General features: G+C 36.3%; 1 protein-coding gene across 1 annotated transcript in view; it reads left to right on the top strand.

Moving 5' to 3' along the window:
- Positions 1 to 14,972, top strand: part of MYBPC3 (myosin binding protein C3) — a gene marked incomplete at both ends in the record, with an annotated part of 58,080 nt that extends 43,108 nt beyond the window's left edge. The window contains 6 exons of the mRNA XM_084263148.1: positions 223 to 311; positions 5,264 to 5,459; positions 10,552 to 10,691; positions 11,429 to 11,588; positions 12,141 to 12,277; positions 14,733 to 14,972. Coding sequence (XP_084119274.1) covers positions 223 to 311; positions 5,264 to 5,459; positions 10,552 to 10,691; positions 11,429 to 11,588; positions 12,141 to 12,277; positions 14,733 to 14,972 — 962 coding nt within the window. The remainder of the gene's footprint in view (positions 1 to 222; positions 312 to 5,263; positions 5,460 to 10,551; positions 10,692 to 11,428; positions 11,589 to 12,140; positions 12,278 to 14,732) is intronic.
- Between the last annotated feature and the right edge of the window lie 588 nt (positions 14,973 to 15,560).

Raw genomic sequence — 15,560 nt, 5'->3', positions numbered from 1 at the left:
TAAATTTGTATCCCGTAATCAAATATGTTTGAGACTACTTAGAATATTTACTCTCTAAGTTATAAACAGCATTTGCACAATTTTCCCTAGGCTTACTATTTCTTATGCTTTCTTATTTCTTATCCAAACTTCTCCTCTTTGATGTTTTGTCTTATTTCTGCTATAAGTAATATTTCAAATTATCAAAAAATTTGTCTTTAATGTGCTGATGCTTAACTGCAGAGCGTCCCAAAATCTGGTTGCCACGCCATCTCAGACAGACTCTAGTGAAGAAAGTGGGTGAGACAATCAATATTGTGATCCCTTTTCAGGTGTGTATCAGTTTCTGTTTTGTCATGGTTACTTATCATTACTTACCTAAAGTAGTTATGCACACTCTCACTGCTTAGGCAACATTACATAAAGTAAAATTGGTGATTTAAAAATACCCTCTTAAACCCTATAGAAAGGAAAAAAAACCACCGATACCAACCCACTCTTCCTTCAATTTTTTGTAGTCACAGTTTCTTCCATAATTCCTCTTTTAGGAGAAGAAAAAGTAAGTGCTTTAAGTAAGTGAAAGTCCATTCTTGCTAATTGACCATAGGATGCATCCTAAAGAAAGGAGTACACAAAAACTTAACTATTCTTCTGGATCCAAGCTACATGATATTGCTTGGCAACTTCTTTGCCAAAAGTATTTATGGTCATTTCTCTAATGAAAACTACAAAAAATATAGCTTGTACATAAACAGAATACCACAATTTGCCCTATTTAGAATTTGTGTGTATACAAAGAATAGCTTGGGTACCACTACAGGAGCTGAAGGGTGTAAAAAACCACAGTATGCCAAGGATTATCAAGAGTACATGCGTATAAGTAGACATGCCGCTAAGGCACGCGCAGAATTGCTAAAATATACTGACATAACCAGTTACCCCGTCTTTGCATTTTCTACAGCTGTATAAGAAACTATAATGACTACTTGCAACACAACATATACATTTTTTCAGATGCAAGACTAATATCAATACAGTGTAAGGATTAGCTTGTGAAAGAGAAAGGTTTCCTGAGTGAGACATCAGAAAAGAAATTGTAAATTGTAGATTCTGGCTCTGACAGAGATATTCTCCATAATAAGATAGATCATTTAATCTTGTACTTAATTATATCATGAATAAACTAAAATGCCCCTGCTGTCCAGGATTTATATTTATGAAAATGTAATCACTGTTACTCATGAGGAGTTTTGAAATTCTCATGTAGAAGATGCTGGAAACATGCAAAACGTTTTTCTAGCAAGGGAGACAAATATGCACACATTACCTATATTCTTTTGTTTGGGCAGTACTCTCAGGGAAGGAGGTGGGAGTAGCAAAAGCTATATAAGAGCAAAATCTATTAAAATCTACATTTCTTTTGCCCTGTGGTTACTGGGTTACATGAAAAGTTGCTTTTTCACAAAGATATATGTAATCAGTAAATAGTTGCAAACCAATACATGGAGTAACTGCCTTGAATTGGGTGCTTGTGCTACTTCAACATAAGCCCAGGATAATTTTTTCCTTTCACATTTCTTATCTCCAAAATTGCTAAAATGGCCCCTTCACTGAGGCCTGGCCGCATGCAAAATTCAAGATTTTACACCTGATATTTCTGAGTTGTCTTTAAAAAAAATAAATCAAATAAACAAGTAATTCTCCTGCCTGGATTTCCAAGTTTAAGAAAAGCAACAAGCTGCCCCAAAAGCAGAAGAACTGACAAAATTTGGCTTTTTAGAGATTTGTATCTTACGTCTCCTGTGTCACCATTTTCCTAGCATTAACAACCCACTACTTTTGCTTAGAGCAGACTCACTGCAATATTCCCTGAGATTTGCCAATTCTTTGTCACACTCCCCTAGGTAGTCCTACCTGACATGTTCTCATTTCTGCACGCCAGAGAAAGTACATGTAGCAACTAATCCAGAACTTCACTCATCCTGCCTGATCATTAAGCTGTTGTCAATGGAAAAAGACCAAGTCTTCCCCAACTTTTCTTTAGTGGGGAAGATAACTCAGGTTTCAGTATTTCACCCCATCATCAGTTTTCACAAAACTGTACTAAGCTAGTTTTAAGAGATTCTAGTTCACTGTCAAATTTAACTAAACCAATTGATTCAAAAGTTATTTGAGCAGCTGATGAACAAATGATGTTGGTATAAACACTTCTCTCTTAAAAGGTAAGGTTAGCAAAAAATGCTAATATCTAGCAACACAAATTTTAGCCAGTGTATTTTAACACAAGAGGTATTTTTTGCTTGAATTGAATGTGTAACAGTGTTGAATTGCAGCTACTAATACAATTCTTAATACTACAAAAGCTGTTTGGATGATGCAAAACTTGTTATCTTTAAAAAAAAAGCAAACAACAAACCAGAAAGCAAAACAAACACTTCACTTGGTATTTTGAAAAAAATTAAATCGTTGACAATTTCTACTAAAGAAAGATTCTAAATAGATATGATTGTAATGACCAAATTACAAAAAGCTTATGGGAGACAAAACATAAATACTAAGACTACCATGAACCCTGAACTAGGAAAACAAGCAGGTAGAATATTACATAACCATAGTTTAGGTCCTCTACTATTTACAGTTTCTGTGCAAACCTGCCAGTGTTCTCTATTATCACTACTGTGTCATTTAACACTGAAATTCTATTAAATAGCTTGTCAAGGTATCCTGAGCAAAATGCTATTTGCAAATCCGTTCAAATCTTTAAATTAAAAGAGATGGAAAAGAAACAACTATGGCTAACTCTATTACGCAGGTGGGATATTCTGCTGAAAGGAAGGGAATCAACGTTCTTGTTTCAAAGTTAAGCATGTGGGCATGTGATTGAAGGAATATTGTGTGCTATTAGTGGACAAAATTCACAGTGTTATTGAGCGGTTTTCTTGCCTTTCATATATGCGTAATTATAAACATCTAAAAGCATTTAAATTGGCTCTTCCCTGGCAGTAAACTCACTGAAGTTTCTCTGCTGTGTATTTATCCACTCTGTCACTCACTGTTCTCTCTCAAATTACCTATTACACATTGCAGAAACCCAATCCTCTGAGACACGTATTGGGAACATTCTTTCTAACCATTTATGCTTTTCACAGCCTATAAATATAAGAGTATGTGAAAACCAACACTTTGAACACTTGCAATCTTTCACTGGCCCTCACAGCACCTCAAAAAAGGTGGTGTTGGGAGTGAACATACCTGGTAAACCATACTACAGTACCAACAGTAGCAAAGCTTGATTTATAATCATGACAGAGATAATACTATGGCTTCTGATGCCAATTTTTGCCAAGATATTTAGTGACAGATCCTCAGTGCACCACATTACTCAATACACCCAAAACTATTCAACCTTATAATCAGTCTGAAAACCTAGTCAAGTATTTGCCTTGACAAATTAGAAATTTAAATAAAATTTCCATATCATTATACCATTTTAAGGAGTTCTTATATTGAAAGCATTCCACTAGCAAAAATTTTCAAGCAGAATCCTTGTATAATTTTAATATATACATGCAATGTGGATAGTAAAATAGAATAAATACTAGTCGAGTTCAATAATCAGACATGGATATGGAAACCCATCTTTTTACTTGTTAAAAAATTTCTTCTATACCTTCCAACTGAAAAAGGAAGATATGTCTTCCTTTCTTTGATCAGAAAGCCTGTGTGGCATCTTTTTATTTTTCTATGGTGTTAGAAAAAAAGCCTTGTTTTGTAGAAGTCCAGCCAAGATACACCCAAAATTACATTTGAACTTCTAAAACACCTAGAAATTGCAATTCTTTAATAAATGCTCTTTTCTCCAGCATCTAAATCATCAGATGCATTGTAAATGGGCCTGATGATAAATAAACCTTGAATGAGTAATGCTTTTGGATAATCCATTTTCCCCATCTCATAACTGATTTTCTTTCTGCTTTTTGCCAAGGAGTATTGTTACCTGAGGCCTGTAGCTCTGAGATATTAGACACAAGATAAATTTGTCCAGTTCTAGTGTACCTTCACCCTGGTCTCATTTCATAGAAACCTTACAAAAATAGTAGAGATATCAGACAAACCTTAAACAAAGGTGCAGCAAAGCATGAAGATTTCTTTTATTCTGCCTACCTGTAGGTACCTAAACCACCCTAATCTCTCTCTAGCCCAAGAAAAATGAGACAGTCTTACATAGTATGTACCAGAGACCTAGTGAATTGAAGAGCATGGAGGCGCTTTCCCAGCTGTTTATTGCAGAGGGCAATATGTGTCCTAATTCCAATGCCTTAGACTTCGGTTCCAGGGCAGCTTAAGCAGATCTGACTGTCAGCTTGGATGGTCTTGCTTTCCCTCCCAACATATTTGGGCTAATCCTAGCATTCATCTAACCCTGTACTACACTATTTCACCTTGTTAATGTGGCAGAAATTTAAGAAGCCCCCAAACACCACCAACCCACCCCCTAAAAAACCCCCAAAATAAATCCAAACAAAAAACCAAGCCTGACCAGCAAGTTATTTTCTGCTAGAATGACTATAAATACAATTAATTATGATGTGACCCTCAAATGACTTTTGAAGAACTAAATATTATCTATCGATTTCCCTGGAAATGGCTGACAGTGGTGTAACCACAGATATCTTACTGATCCCACAGTGTCATCTTCCATCGTCGTACTAACACTGACTGCATAAGCTAACAGTCACCAAAACAATGGTGGTAATGCAGAAATAATTATACAGTTTGTTATGCATGTCAAGACTTCAAAACTATAACATCTTTTTGAAATATCTGAAAATTGTCTGGGGATGGAGAAACAAATGTTTTAAGAAATGGAGGAGGAGTGGGGGGAAAAGCTAATAAACTCCTCAGATAGTAAAGACTTCTGTTACTTAATAATAATCAAAGCAAGCCAGACCAAATGTTGGCTTCACAGATGCCTGGGAAAGAACACCAGAACAGCACAATACTATTTTTTCTGGATTTGTTCTCAATACACTTTCATTCTCTAACTATAACTAAATGGCATCCTCAGGACATGGTGCCACTAAACCACTCAGATGGCAGCACGTATTTGCTGCAAGAAAATATAAATTGGAAAATATTAGGAGAGTTTACTATCTCAACTCTGCATAATAAATTTAGACTTTCTAGACTTACAGAACACTAAAAATTTGACAAATTAAAAATGTAAATCTATTACAGCCTAAAATATTTTTTTAAATCCTTTCTTTTTTTTTTTCCTCTTCAGGGGAAACCAAGACCCAAAATCATTTGGATGAAAGATGGTCAAACTCTTGACTCCAAGGATGTGGGAATTCGCAACAGCAACACAGACACAATTCTTTTCATTAGAAAGGCAGAGCTTCATCACTCAGGAGCGTACGAAGTCACTCTTCAGATAGAAAACATGACTGATAAAGTTGCAATAACAATACAAATAATAGGTAAGACCCTTACAACATTAAAATTAAGCACATTATACAAAAAAAATAGCAGTCTTACTGAGTCAATCAAAAGATTCAGCTGCCTCAGAATCCCTTCTCTGACAACACTTGACAGCAGATGATTATTACAAACTCAGAGCAGGGCTGGCGTGTCACTTCACTTGCTTGTGTATTTTCCCAGCCTGAAGTTATCTGTGTTCTAGAAACTTGTAGGAGAGGCATTATCTGTGTGTCCCATAGCTCTGGAGAAGTTTTTTCTTGCATGATTTTATCTAGCCAGTTGTTTAATCCACATTTGGTTTCAGAATACAAATACCTTTCTGTAAGATATTTTACCTCAGAGTGCACGTATAACCACCTATTTGGTTTGTTTTGAATCTCTTTCCTGATCATCTCTCTTGATGTCCTTATATTTTTTTACTCAGAAAAACATTAATGATTAATCATTTATTCAGTGTTTCCATGCTACTCATGTTTTTATAGCTTACACCCTCAGTTAACCTGAGAAAGTTTAGACTCTGATTATTTTCAAAAAGTTGGCAGCCCATATCTTTGATCATGTTTATTATCCTTATTTCTACCTCTTTAAATGACAGGGAAAACTTTAAAGTTCTGGTGTTCCTGAAAACAGCCATATTGTCTTCAAGGAAGGAAATACAAATCCTGGAATAAGGATATACTCTTACTGGGTTTCTTCAGCAACCAAGGACAGTGAAATCATTGTACAAGTAAATATCTATTGTCCAAAAAATCAGAAATGACAAGACAACTGAGTCCTGTGAATTTGGAAAATTCTCATTTAATGCCCTACTCCTTTAAGAATGGCTAGTTAGCTTGAGGCTTAATGGAGGCTTATTCTTGATTAGACTATTTCTAGTCACTTTTCTTGTGACATTTTAAAGGAACACTGCCAAACTTTCAGTAACTTCCCTTGGGATTTTGTGAGATATGTTCTGAGACCCTTCCTACTCAGATTTCACTAATGTTCAGCCAGAGCTCTTCTGTTTCATCTCCATTACAGCTCTACGTATCATATATATCATCAAAATAATTGTTTTTCTTTCTCTTCCTCCACACTTTCCCCTGTCATCTTAAATTTATTATATGTATCAATACATTTGTAGAATATGTGTTTTGGCACAAAAAGACTATTTAAACATGACTCCTAATGCTTTGGAATTAGAGATGTAATGCTGACGGCGTTTTGCTTAAAGCTTTATGGAGTAATGTTGGCAGAACACATATTCAGTGGTGCCAACAGCAAACAAGAAAGGCAAAACAAATTGGAACAAATACCTTTTAATACCACCATCTGCTTTTGCTCAAGAACACGGCTGCAGTTCTGCAACAGCAAAATATGTAAATGACAGCTAAACAAAATAATCCCAAGGGATCTGGATAAAGGGGAGTAGCACACCCTACACCAAAATACCTTTCTAACCGGTTAAAGACTCAATATTCTAGCACACTGTTCTTACAGCACAGTACAAGGTATCTTCTGCCCATTGTCTGGTACTGTGCAAAGACACAAAAACACATCCATGTAGCACTGTCCAAGAGTTATTCCATCCAGAAAATGAACAACTGAAAAAAAAAAAAACCAACTAATCTTATCACACAGATTAGTCCATGTCAGAGTTGGAGGACAGGTATTAAACTTTTAACTTCTTGGGCAGCTAACTCAACTGAAAGGGAATAAACAAACTTCATTTTATTCCTGGCCAAGAAGAGAAAGGTCTTGTAATATATGCAGATTCTTCTGCAAACAAGGCATCTACTCTGATTCTTGATTCAATTACTCACCAGAACTACCTCATTTTACCGCATTTTTGTCAACAGTACATTTTGCTCTCCAGAAGTATGGGTCATTCAGGCACTCTCTATACTTCTAGCAATACTTTAGGAATGACATGTTGAAAAGCCAACCCAGCTTGCAGAGATAAAATAAATCAACGATCTTTTGAGGCATCTCTTCATCAGCTACCTTCCCTTGGCAGATATCTACTTGATGAAGGAGTAACACTTGTAGCTTCAGCCCTTATCTTTCGTGGAGTGTGGCAAGCAGGCAGTGAACCAAAAGCTCTACTGCTATGAGGAATAATCACCTGTCAGATCCAAAAAAGAGGAAACACTTATATTACTGCCATCACCTGCTCCTATTGCCAAAATAATTGCTGCAGTTTACTGTAGAGAACTAAAAAATATGGATTTTTAGTATGGGAATATAGTATCTTTCAAATGTTTATAGAAAGGCTGTAGACAATGAAAATATCTCTGAACTCTGGAAAGATATGGTTCCATCAACTTTTCATCCTTTACATGAATCAGTAAATTATGCCTTCCATTATGCCTTCTACTGACCAAAGCTATTTTAAGTTTTAACTAGAATTATTTTTCTCTTGTTTATTATACATATTTTTGAAAGATAATTCACATTTTATCACTACTTCTTCTGTAAAATTTATTCAAATGCAAAAACTCCTCAGATGAGCTTGTGCTGAGAGGGCCAGAACATTTCCCCAGTATCCCACTATATAAAACCCTACTCTAACCCAGTGTTCTGCAGAAGAAAATTATTTGCTACAGATGCAAATTACTGGCTGGAGATATACTGGTTAGTACTGCGAAAAGAACATTCTACAATTCTACAAAAGAATTTTGAATAGATCTGCTTGCAGATTGCATTATCCCATCAAACCACAAATACCAAGAATGTAAAAATCCATTTAGCAAATTTATCCATCTCTGCCTTTTGTAAGATCGCCCTGTACAAAACCTTACAAGTACTGAGGCTTTCAGTACACTCCTTTTCTTTATTCCATCTATACCACCACAGGTAGATATAATAATTCATTAAAAAATAAAAAGGGATTATTTAACACATCACTGAGCTGTTATCACATTAATCTAACACAGGTTACAGCTTATAGTGTTTTTCTGTTTTTAATAAAGTCATATTCCAAAATTTCCCCTTCACCCCCCCAATCATATCAATATACAGAGACACATATCTAAGAATGTCTTAAATATGTATCTATATACACATGCACATTCCTGGAGTCGAGCTCTTCCAATAGATTACTGCATTAACAATTGACCTACCATCCCAGGTTTTTTTTAGTTTTCACAGAATGTTAGGGGTTGGATGGGACCTTGAAAGACCATCTAGTCCATCCCCATGCCAGAGCAGGATCACCTAGATTAGGTCGGATAGGAACATGTCCAGGTGGGTTTTGAATGTCTCCACAGAAGGAGACTCCACAGGCTCTCTGGGCAGTCTGTGCCAGTGCTCTGAAGGGAGGTTTTCAGATAATGGCTTTTAGGTAAGTAGGAGCAATAAGGTACAGGCTTCAAAACAAAAAAACCCCACATCTATCCAGTGAGGCCTCCCCAAAAATTTTTCTTTCATTGCACCTGTACTAGATGTTTCTTCCATTTATCAATCTATTTCTACAGTATTTAAACCAACTACCATCACCAAGAGCTCCAGAGTTTATGACAAATCACTGCATAAGCATCCCTTTAAACCAAAAAATGACTGTTGTGTAGATATATCTGTAAGCAAGCACACAGGAAAAATACTTGTAAAACTAGGCAGATACTACAGAGTGTTATATCAGCAAGTAGACTTTAGAATATTTAGAAATTGCTAAACATCATAACATGTGTCTACTGTTAGACAATAATACATTTAATCAGGGTTTGTAGAACTTTACCATCTTGATACTGTTGCAGTTTTCATAACCATACAGGTATTCCTATATAGTATCCAAAATTCTTCTCTTCAAATCAGAACAGATTGATTTCTACATAATGAAGATAAAAAAACCTAGATATATTTCTAGAGGTGTAAGTTGTGATTCAAGATAACAAGTACATTTCCACATGTTGTTCATCTGACAACACATTACCATTCCCTACTTCAGAAGAAAGACTTTACCTAAAGTTGGTAACTGTTGAGAAACTCAGAAGACTGCAGCTTTTTCTCCAAAATATTAGTGTAAGAGAGGAAGGAAGACTATAAATGGAATGAGAGCAATGTACTCCATAGTCCTTATTGAGCTTCATGCAGTTTTCTAGTTGGCTCCAGTGTTTAGCAATTTGGAGGACAAAAAGGGTTATAGCTAATTATAAAGCAGCCTTTGATTCCAAAGTATGTCAGTGAAAAGAGAATTAGCACATTATGCTTTGACGTAAAAAAAAAAAAAAAAAAAAATCACAGTTCTCCTAATAACAGTCAAAGGCTTGTTTATTACTGGTTTGCATATCCTTCCTCAAGGAATTAAATTACAAGCAATCCATAATTGCATTCCTCTGTGTTTTGCTCATTTCAATCCTACATCTGTCAGATTCTTACTATTTCCTTAATTTTTCCTTCACGTACAAAAAGGGGAGACAGTTTTCATTCAGATTTCTAGAACAATCCTTCACTTAATCACAAGACCATCTACCCAAACCTAATCATCGTCATCATCTCCCCAACAGGCCCTGTAACCGAGAGCAACAATTTAATGTATCAAAAAGATTTCCATCTCTCGGAGAGTTTGTTCTTTGCCTAGTTATTACAGAGAAATAACATTAGTGGGCAAACTAACAAGCACTGAGGCAACAGGAAGGAAAGTCAGGTCTAGTCCCAAATGACTGGCCTTCGTTAGCATCAGCTAAGGAATATATATCCAGTTGCCTTTATTGTTTATATTACTTTCAGTGTACCTAAACGGCTGAGAACTGTCACTGAGGTAACAAAGCAAATAATAGAGCTGTAGTAAAAGAGTTAATCATACCCATTCAAACAACAGAAACTTCTTATTCCATTTTAAGGAAGAGTTTGTCCACTTCCTATGTTACTAATTCTATCATGCTGTCTATGCCTCAGGAGGTTTCAGGCCTCTTGGAAGATTATTAAGAGGGTATTTGAAAATTTCCCAAATTTCCTGTTTACAGTTTCAGCTTCACAAAAATGAAGTCTATTGCTATGGTACAATTATAGATTGTTATCAAATTCTATTTTTTCCCCTGCATGGGAGGAAGTGGCAAAGCTCTTAGATCCTGAACCAAAACGTAAAGGGTTTATTTCATGTGTCCTCTGCAGACAAGCCTGGTCCTCCTCAGAATATAAAGCTTGTAGATGTTTGGGGATTTAATGCAGCTCTGGAGTGGACACCTCCACAGGATGATGGCAATGCACAGATCTTGGGCTACACAGTCCAGAAAGCTGACAAAAAGACAATGGTAAGAAACTGCACTCAGTCAATTATGTTGTATGGAGATTAAATGACTACGTGCTCTTGGAAACACAGAGACTTGAGGAAAACAGCTGAATTCATTGCTCTCAGCTGTGTGTCCAAGGTGTACTGTGGCATACCAGAGGCAGTTGAACAGTGAAGAATAGAATCCACACAAAAAAACCCAAAAAGACGAAGTATAAAACTGTATCAAATGCCCAGTAGGAAGTGAAAGAAGAGAGACCTAGCTTGTCCTGTCTCTAGTGGTAACTGGACAGCTTTACTGAAAAGGTATTTTTCATATTGAAGCATATTTTTCATAAACGAAGGGGAAAACTGAAGAGGAGGGAAAAAGAGTTAGACTTAAACTCAGATGCTGGGCATACTAGGGTGTATACTGGGAGAAGTATTTTCCAGTTTGACTGGCATACACATCTCTCACAGAAGTGCCCATCACATACTAAGGACACATCCTGTATCAGGTTCCCCAGATATAAGTAGGGCTAAAAAGTAAAAAGGTTTTGGGTTTTTTGTCCTGTATGTATTAAAACATCTATTATATCAGCCAGAAAACAAAAGTAAGAAAATAGATCAGCTGACCTTCATGAGAACATTCATTTTGCAGGCCAGTGTGAAATGCCTGTCTACCTGTCTTTTCCCCGTAGCAAGAAGGATCTCTCCACATCAAAATTAGCACGTTCGATCTCTCGTAGCATCTTTCTGAACAGTATAGTCTTGTTACAGGAATGGTACACTGTTTTTGATCACTATCGCCGCACAAACTGCATCATCTCAGACCTGATTATGGGAAATGAGTATTTTTTTCGAATCTTCAGTGAAAATTTGTGTGGATTAAGTGAAACTGCTGCAACCACCAAAAATCCTGCCTATATCCAAAAAACAGGTAACATTCTTCAAAACAAAGATCACAAAAGCTACTAAATATCATAAATAATACATTAGTAAATGGAAAATACAATATTACTAGATGCATTGCTATAAATATTTTCATTGCTTAGTAACTAGCATTTAAGTATTTTAGTATCAATAGCCCTTATTTAGACAAACCTCCTGTACTAACATGAACATCTGTTCAAAAATATTTAATCACAGTCTTCCTAAACTATATTAGGAAAATACAACAACTAGGGTGTTATTTTTACATTCTGGGGTTAAAAGTTTAAGATGTCTGTGGTGAAGACTTCCCCTGCAGACATATGGCTTACATATTTTTAACAGAAGCTGGAAACCCATGATTGACAGAACCTTTAACTAAAGTATTAAACATGAGATGTCTTTTAGAGTGAGGTAAATTTAAAGATTTGTTATGTCCTAAGTGCCAGAGCTTTGACGCTTCTCTAAATCATGCATTAAATACTATTAAATGACAAATAGAGGGGATACAAGTCAAGAAGTAAAATCACAGTTCTTACTATTTTTTTCCTTTGAATCACAGGTACCACTTATAAGCCACCTAGTTACAAAGAACATGACTTCTCTGAACCTCCTAAATTCACTCATCCATTAGCAAACCGTTCTGTGATTGCAGGATACAACACTACACTCAGCTGTGCTGTACGAGGAATCCCCAAGGTACAGATCACATCAACTGTCATCAGGAGTGTTGCAACAAACCAAGGCTGTGCCTTAGATTCCATGCCAGTTCAGTGACTGGAGTGTAAGGACTGTATTAAGAAAAATGAAAGGTCACCCAATTATTTCCCATGTCATTCATAGTTGATGCTTAAGCAGAATGCATGGCACAAGCATTTGTGTGACTGCACATAGAACCAGTGGAGAAATACAGTAAAGGAAACAAAGGACAGTCATTGCTCATGGTTACACCATGCCATTGAAAATGTACCACATGTACATAAAAATCTACTACCAAAGAAGGTAAACAGCAGAGTATCTTCTCACAATGTGTATTTTGTTCTCTTCAGTCTTTCAAGAAAACAGCAGTTAACGTAACACACCATTAACCTAAATGATACACAGGAACACCAGTTTTTCTGTTATGTCAATACAATCACATAACTTTTTGAGAACCTGATATATTTTGAAAAATTAACTGGAATAAGACCTCTTTTCATCTGTGACATTTTGGAGGTTTTATTGCCTTTTTCTTTTTTAATCTCATGGGAACGTTTTCTCTTCTAAGAGTATAAGATGATGCATGTTTTTAGAGTCAGGAACAAGTGGTAAAAACTATCAGCTAGGAGCTAAATTTAGGACTATCAAAAAAGGGAAATAAGCTGTTTGTCTGCAGTGAAGGAATTTACCATATTATGACATAATCTTGTCATAATATTAAATTAGTACAAACACAAAATTTGCAGTACCCTTTTCCCTTCCTCTGCTGCCTGCGTATTTCCAGCTCCTCTCCTTTCCTCACACCTGCATAAGAATCTGAGAGCTGTGGCAAATCACGTAATATAATTGTTCAAAGTTTAAAGTAACACAAAATTAAAATTAAAAAGGTAGCCTTAGTGCAACCATTTGTTGCAGTTCACTGGATGAAGAAGTAGCTCCAGACAAAAGTCAAATATAAAAACAAAGCATACCCACACAAATAGCTGCTGAAGAACTAGAACATAATAGAATACCAACCACTGTAAGCAAAATCCACTCGGTAGGTCCCTCGGTACTGCATTCAGTTTCTATGATTTTAATAAGATTCGAAGAAAAGCTTCATGTTTTGTGGCTGCTAAATACAGTAGCCACATGCTTTTGAGTCTGATCATGATAGCTCTTCCTTCCACATTAGCCTGAAGGATACAAATAGTCCTCATCCTTCAGTACATCTAAAAATTAAGAGTATTGTCCAAGTTAACCTTAACGTTTCAGTACCTACAGCTCTGCAACAGCTGTTTTTCCACAGAGAGTAGCTTATGTTGATAGAGCTTTCCAGTTCTGAATAACTAAAGATTATCAAGCATACCTCAGATATGATCTGGCATGAAAAAGCTGACACTTTAATCAGAGCCAATATTCATGCCCTGGTAGTAATGTTGAAATAAAAGATACATACTAAGAAAGGTAGAGAAGCTATAGAAAAGAAGAAAAAAAAACCCAAAACAAAATACCCACACGGGATTCAGTAGATTTGAATGCACTCTATATGAAGAAACAAAAGATGTTAATTCTGAAAGTAAACCAGATGCATGCTGAGCTTAGTTTTCTGCTGCTTGGTCTGGTTCTGGCCAGGACAGAGTTAACCTCCCCAGCACAGGTGAGCTTTCCAGGGGGGAGTGATATCAGGTGGTGTGGAAACAGCCCAGACTAACTCAGCTCACCTGGACTGGCTGCTTGGGGAGCTGAACTCTGGCTGGCCAGAACCAGGAACTGTGCTTGAAGCCTATATCTTCACTACATGTACGAATAAGCTTGAATTAATCAAAACCAGCTTGCTTTATATCAGTTTGTTTTTTTTTTTTCCCAAAATTTCATTTATAAAATTTGAAGCAAATTTACAGGTACAGGAAACAAAACACAATGGCTTGAATCGGTACAGAGCCAACAACATTATTGCTCAGTTGAAGCCAACAGGAACTTTATTTTGAAATTCCTGAAGTTGCTAAAGATACACCAAAATGCTTTGGAAACTTCTTCCAGCTGAAACCTTGGCACCCAACATCCGCAGACCCTTATGACTCTTCAGCTCTAACAATCTAAGCATTTTAATTCCTCTGTTGTAAGACACTTAGAGTATCCAACCATATTTTAACAAGAATAATTAAATAGCTCCTGAAGGACTGAATCTGTAGCCAGTTTGAAGGGGTTTTAAAAAGTTGCAACAAAATAGGGTACAGACCTACATTCCCTATATGCTATTTTAGAGTTGGAAAAAAAACGATCACACTGAACATCTGAATTACTAGTTTCATTAGTCTATCGAATGAGGAGAGGTTCCTTGAAAAAATATTAACACTACTGTGTAATATATAGCCCTCAAAATTCATCCAACTGATGGTTAAATTAAAGCTGTAAGATCAGCCCTAAGTCTTCCATATTTCACCATGCTTTAAAATTCTTTTCTATTTTTCAGCCAAAGATATTCTGGTACAAAAACAAAATGGATCTCTCTGGTGATGCCAAATACCGCATGTTCAGTAAACAGGGTGTGTTGACCCTGGAGATCCGGAAACCCACTCCATTTGATGGTGGCTGTTACACTTGTAAAGCTGTTAATGAGTGTGGTGAAGCTGAAATAGAGTGCAGACTGGATGTCAGAGGTAAGCAGATGAATCTCACGGATAACGATACTACTGCAATGAAGAAAGAGTAACGGACAGCTAAAAAAAAAATCAAAAAAAAACCCCACCACCAAATCATAGTAACCCTTTATCTGACCCTGACTTCTTTGGTGGTATGTAAAAAGTTGATTACACACAGCAGCAAGACTGTCCTTTTCATTCTGAACTGTTAATGGTAGAGTTAGGTTACTTGTAAGGTAATACAGGTCTGAAGGTAAGGTAATACAGGTCTTCTGTCTTTATACTTCTGGAGAAAATGCTTATCCCTGGAATGGAGGCCTGTTTAAAAAACACTCCATTGTGGATCCTGTTATCTTTTGTGCCATACTCTGTAATTTAAAGTTTTAAAGTAAGTCCTTAACTGTTTGATATATGTAAAAGGTAATGCAGACATGGCTCAAAGCTTCTGAAGCTTGCTTTACAAACACTAAATCTCCTTAGAATCATCAGATAATATTTCACCTTCAGCAGCATGTCTCAATTTAAAATCAGCATGCTTTAATGTCTGATAATATCTTCTCCCTTTTTTAAATTCTCCAGCACCTCAGTAAAACTCTGAGTCTCAATCCAACTGCAAGTCAAGGTAAGAATCAAAACAATTCAGCTGGATAATGGAGCCA

This window comes from Gallinula chloropus (assembly GCF_964237585.1).
Source record: "Gallinula chloropus genome assembly, chromosome: 4".
NCBI lineage: Eukaryota > Metazoa > Chordata > Aves > Gruiformes > Rallidae > Gallinula > Gallinula chloropus.
The sequence above is the reverse complement of the archived record's forward strand: the minus strand, read 5'-3'. Positions and strand labels throughout refer to the sequence as shown.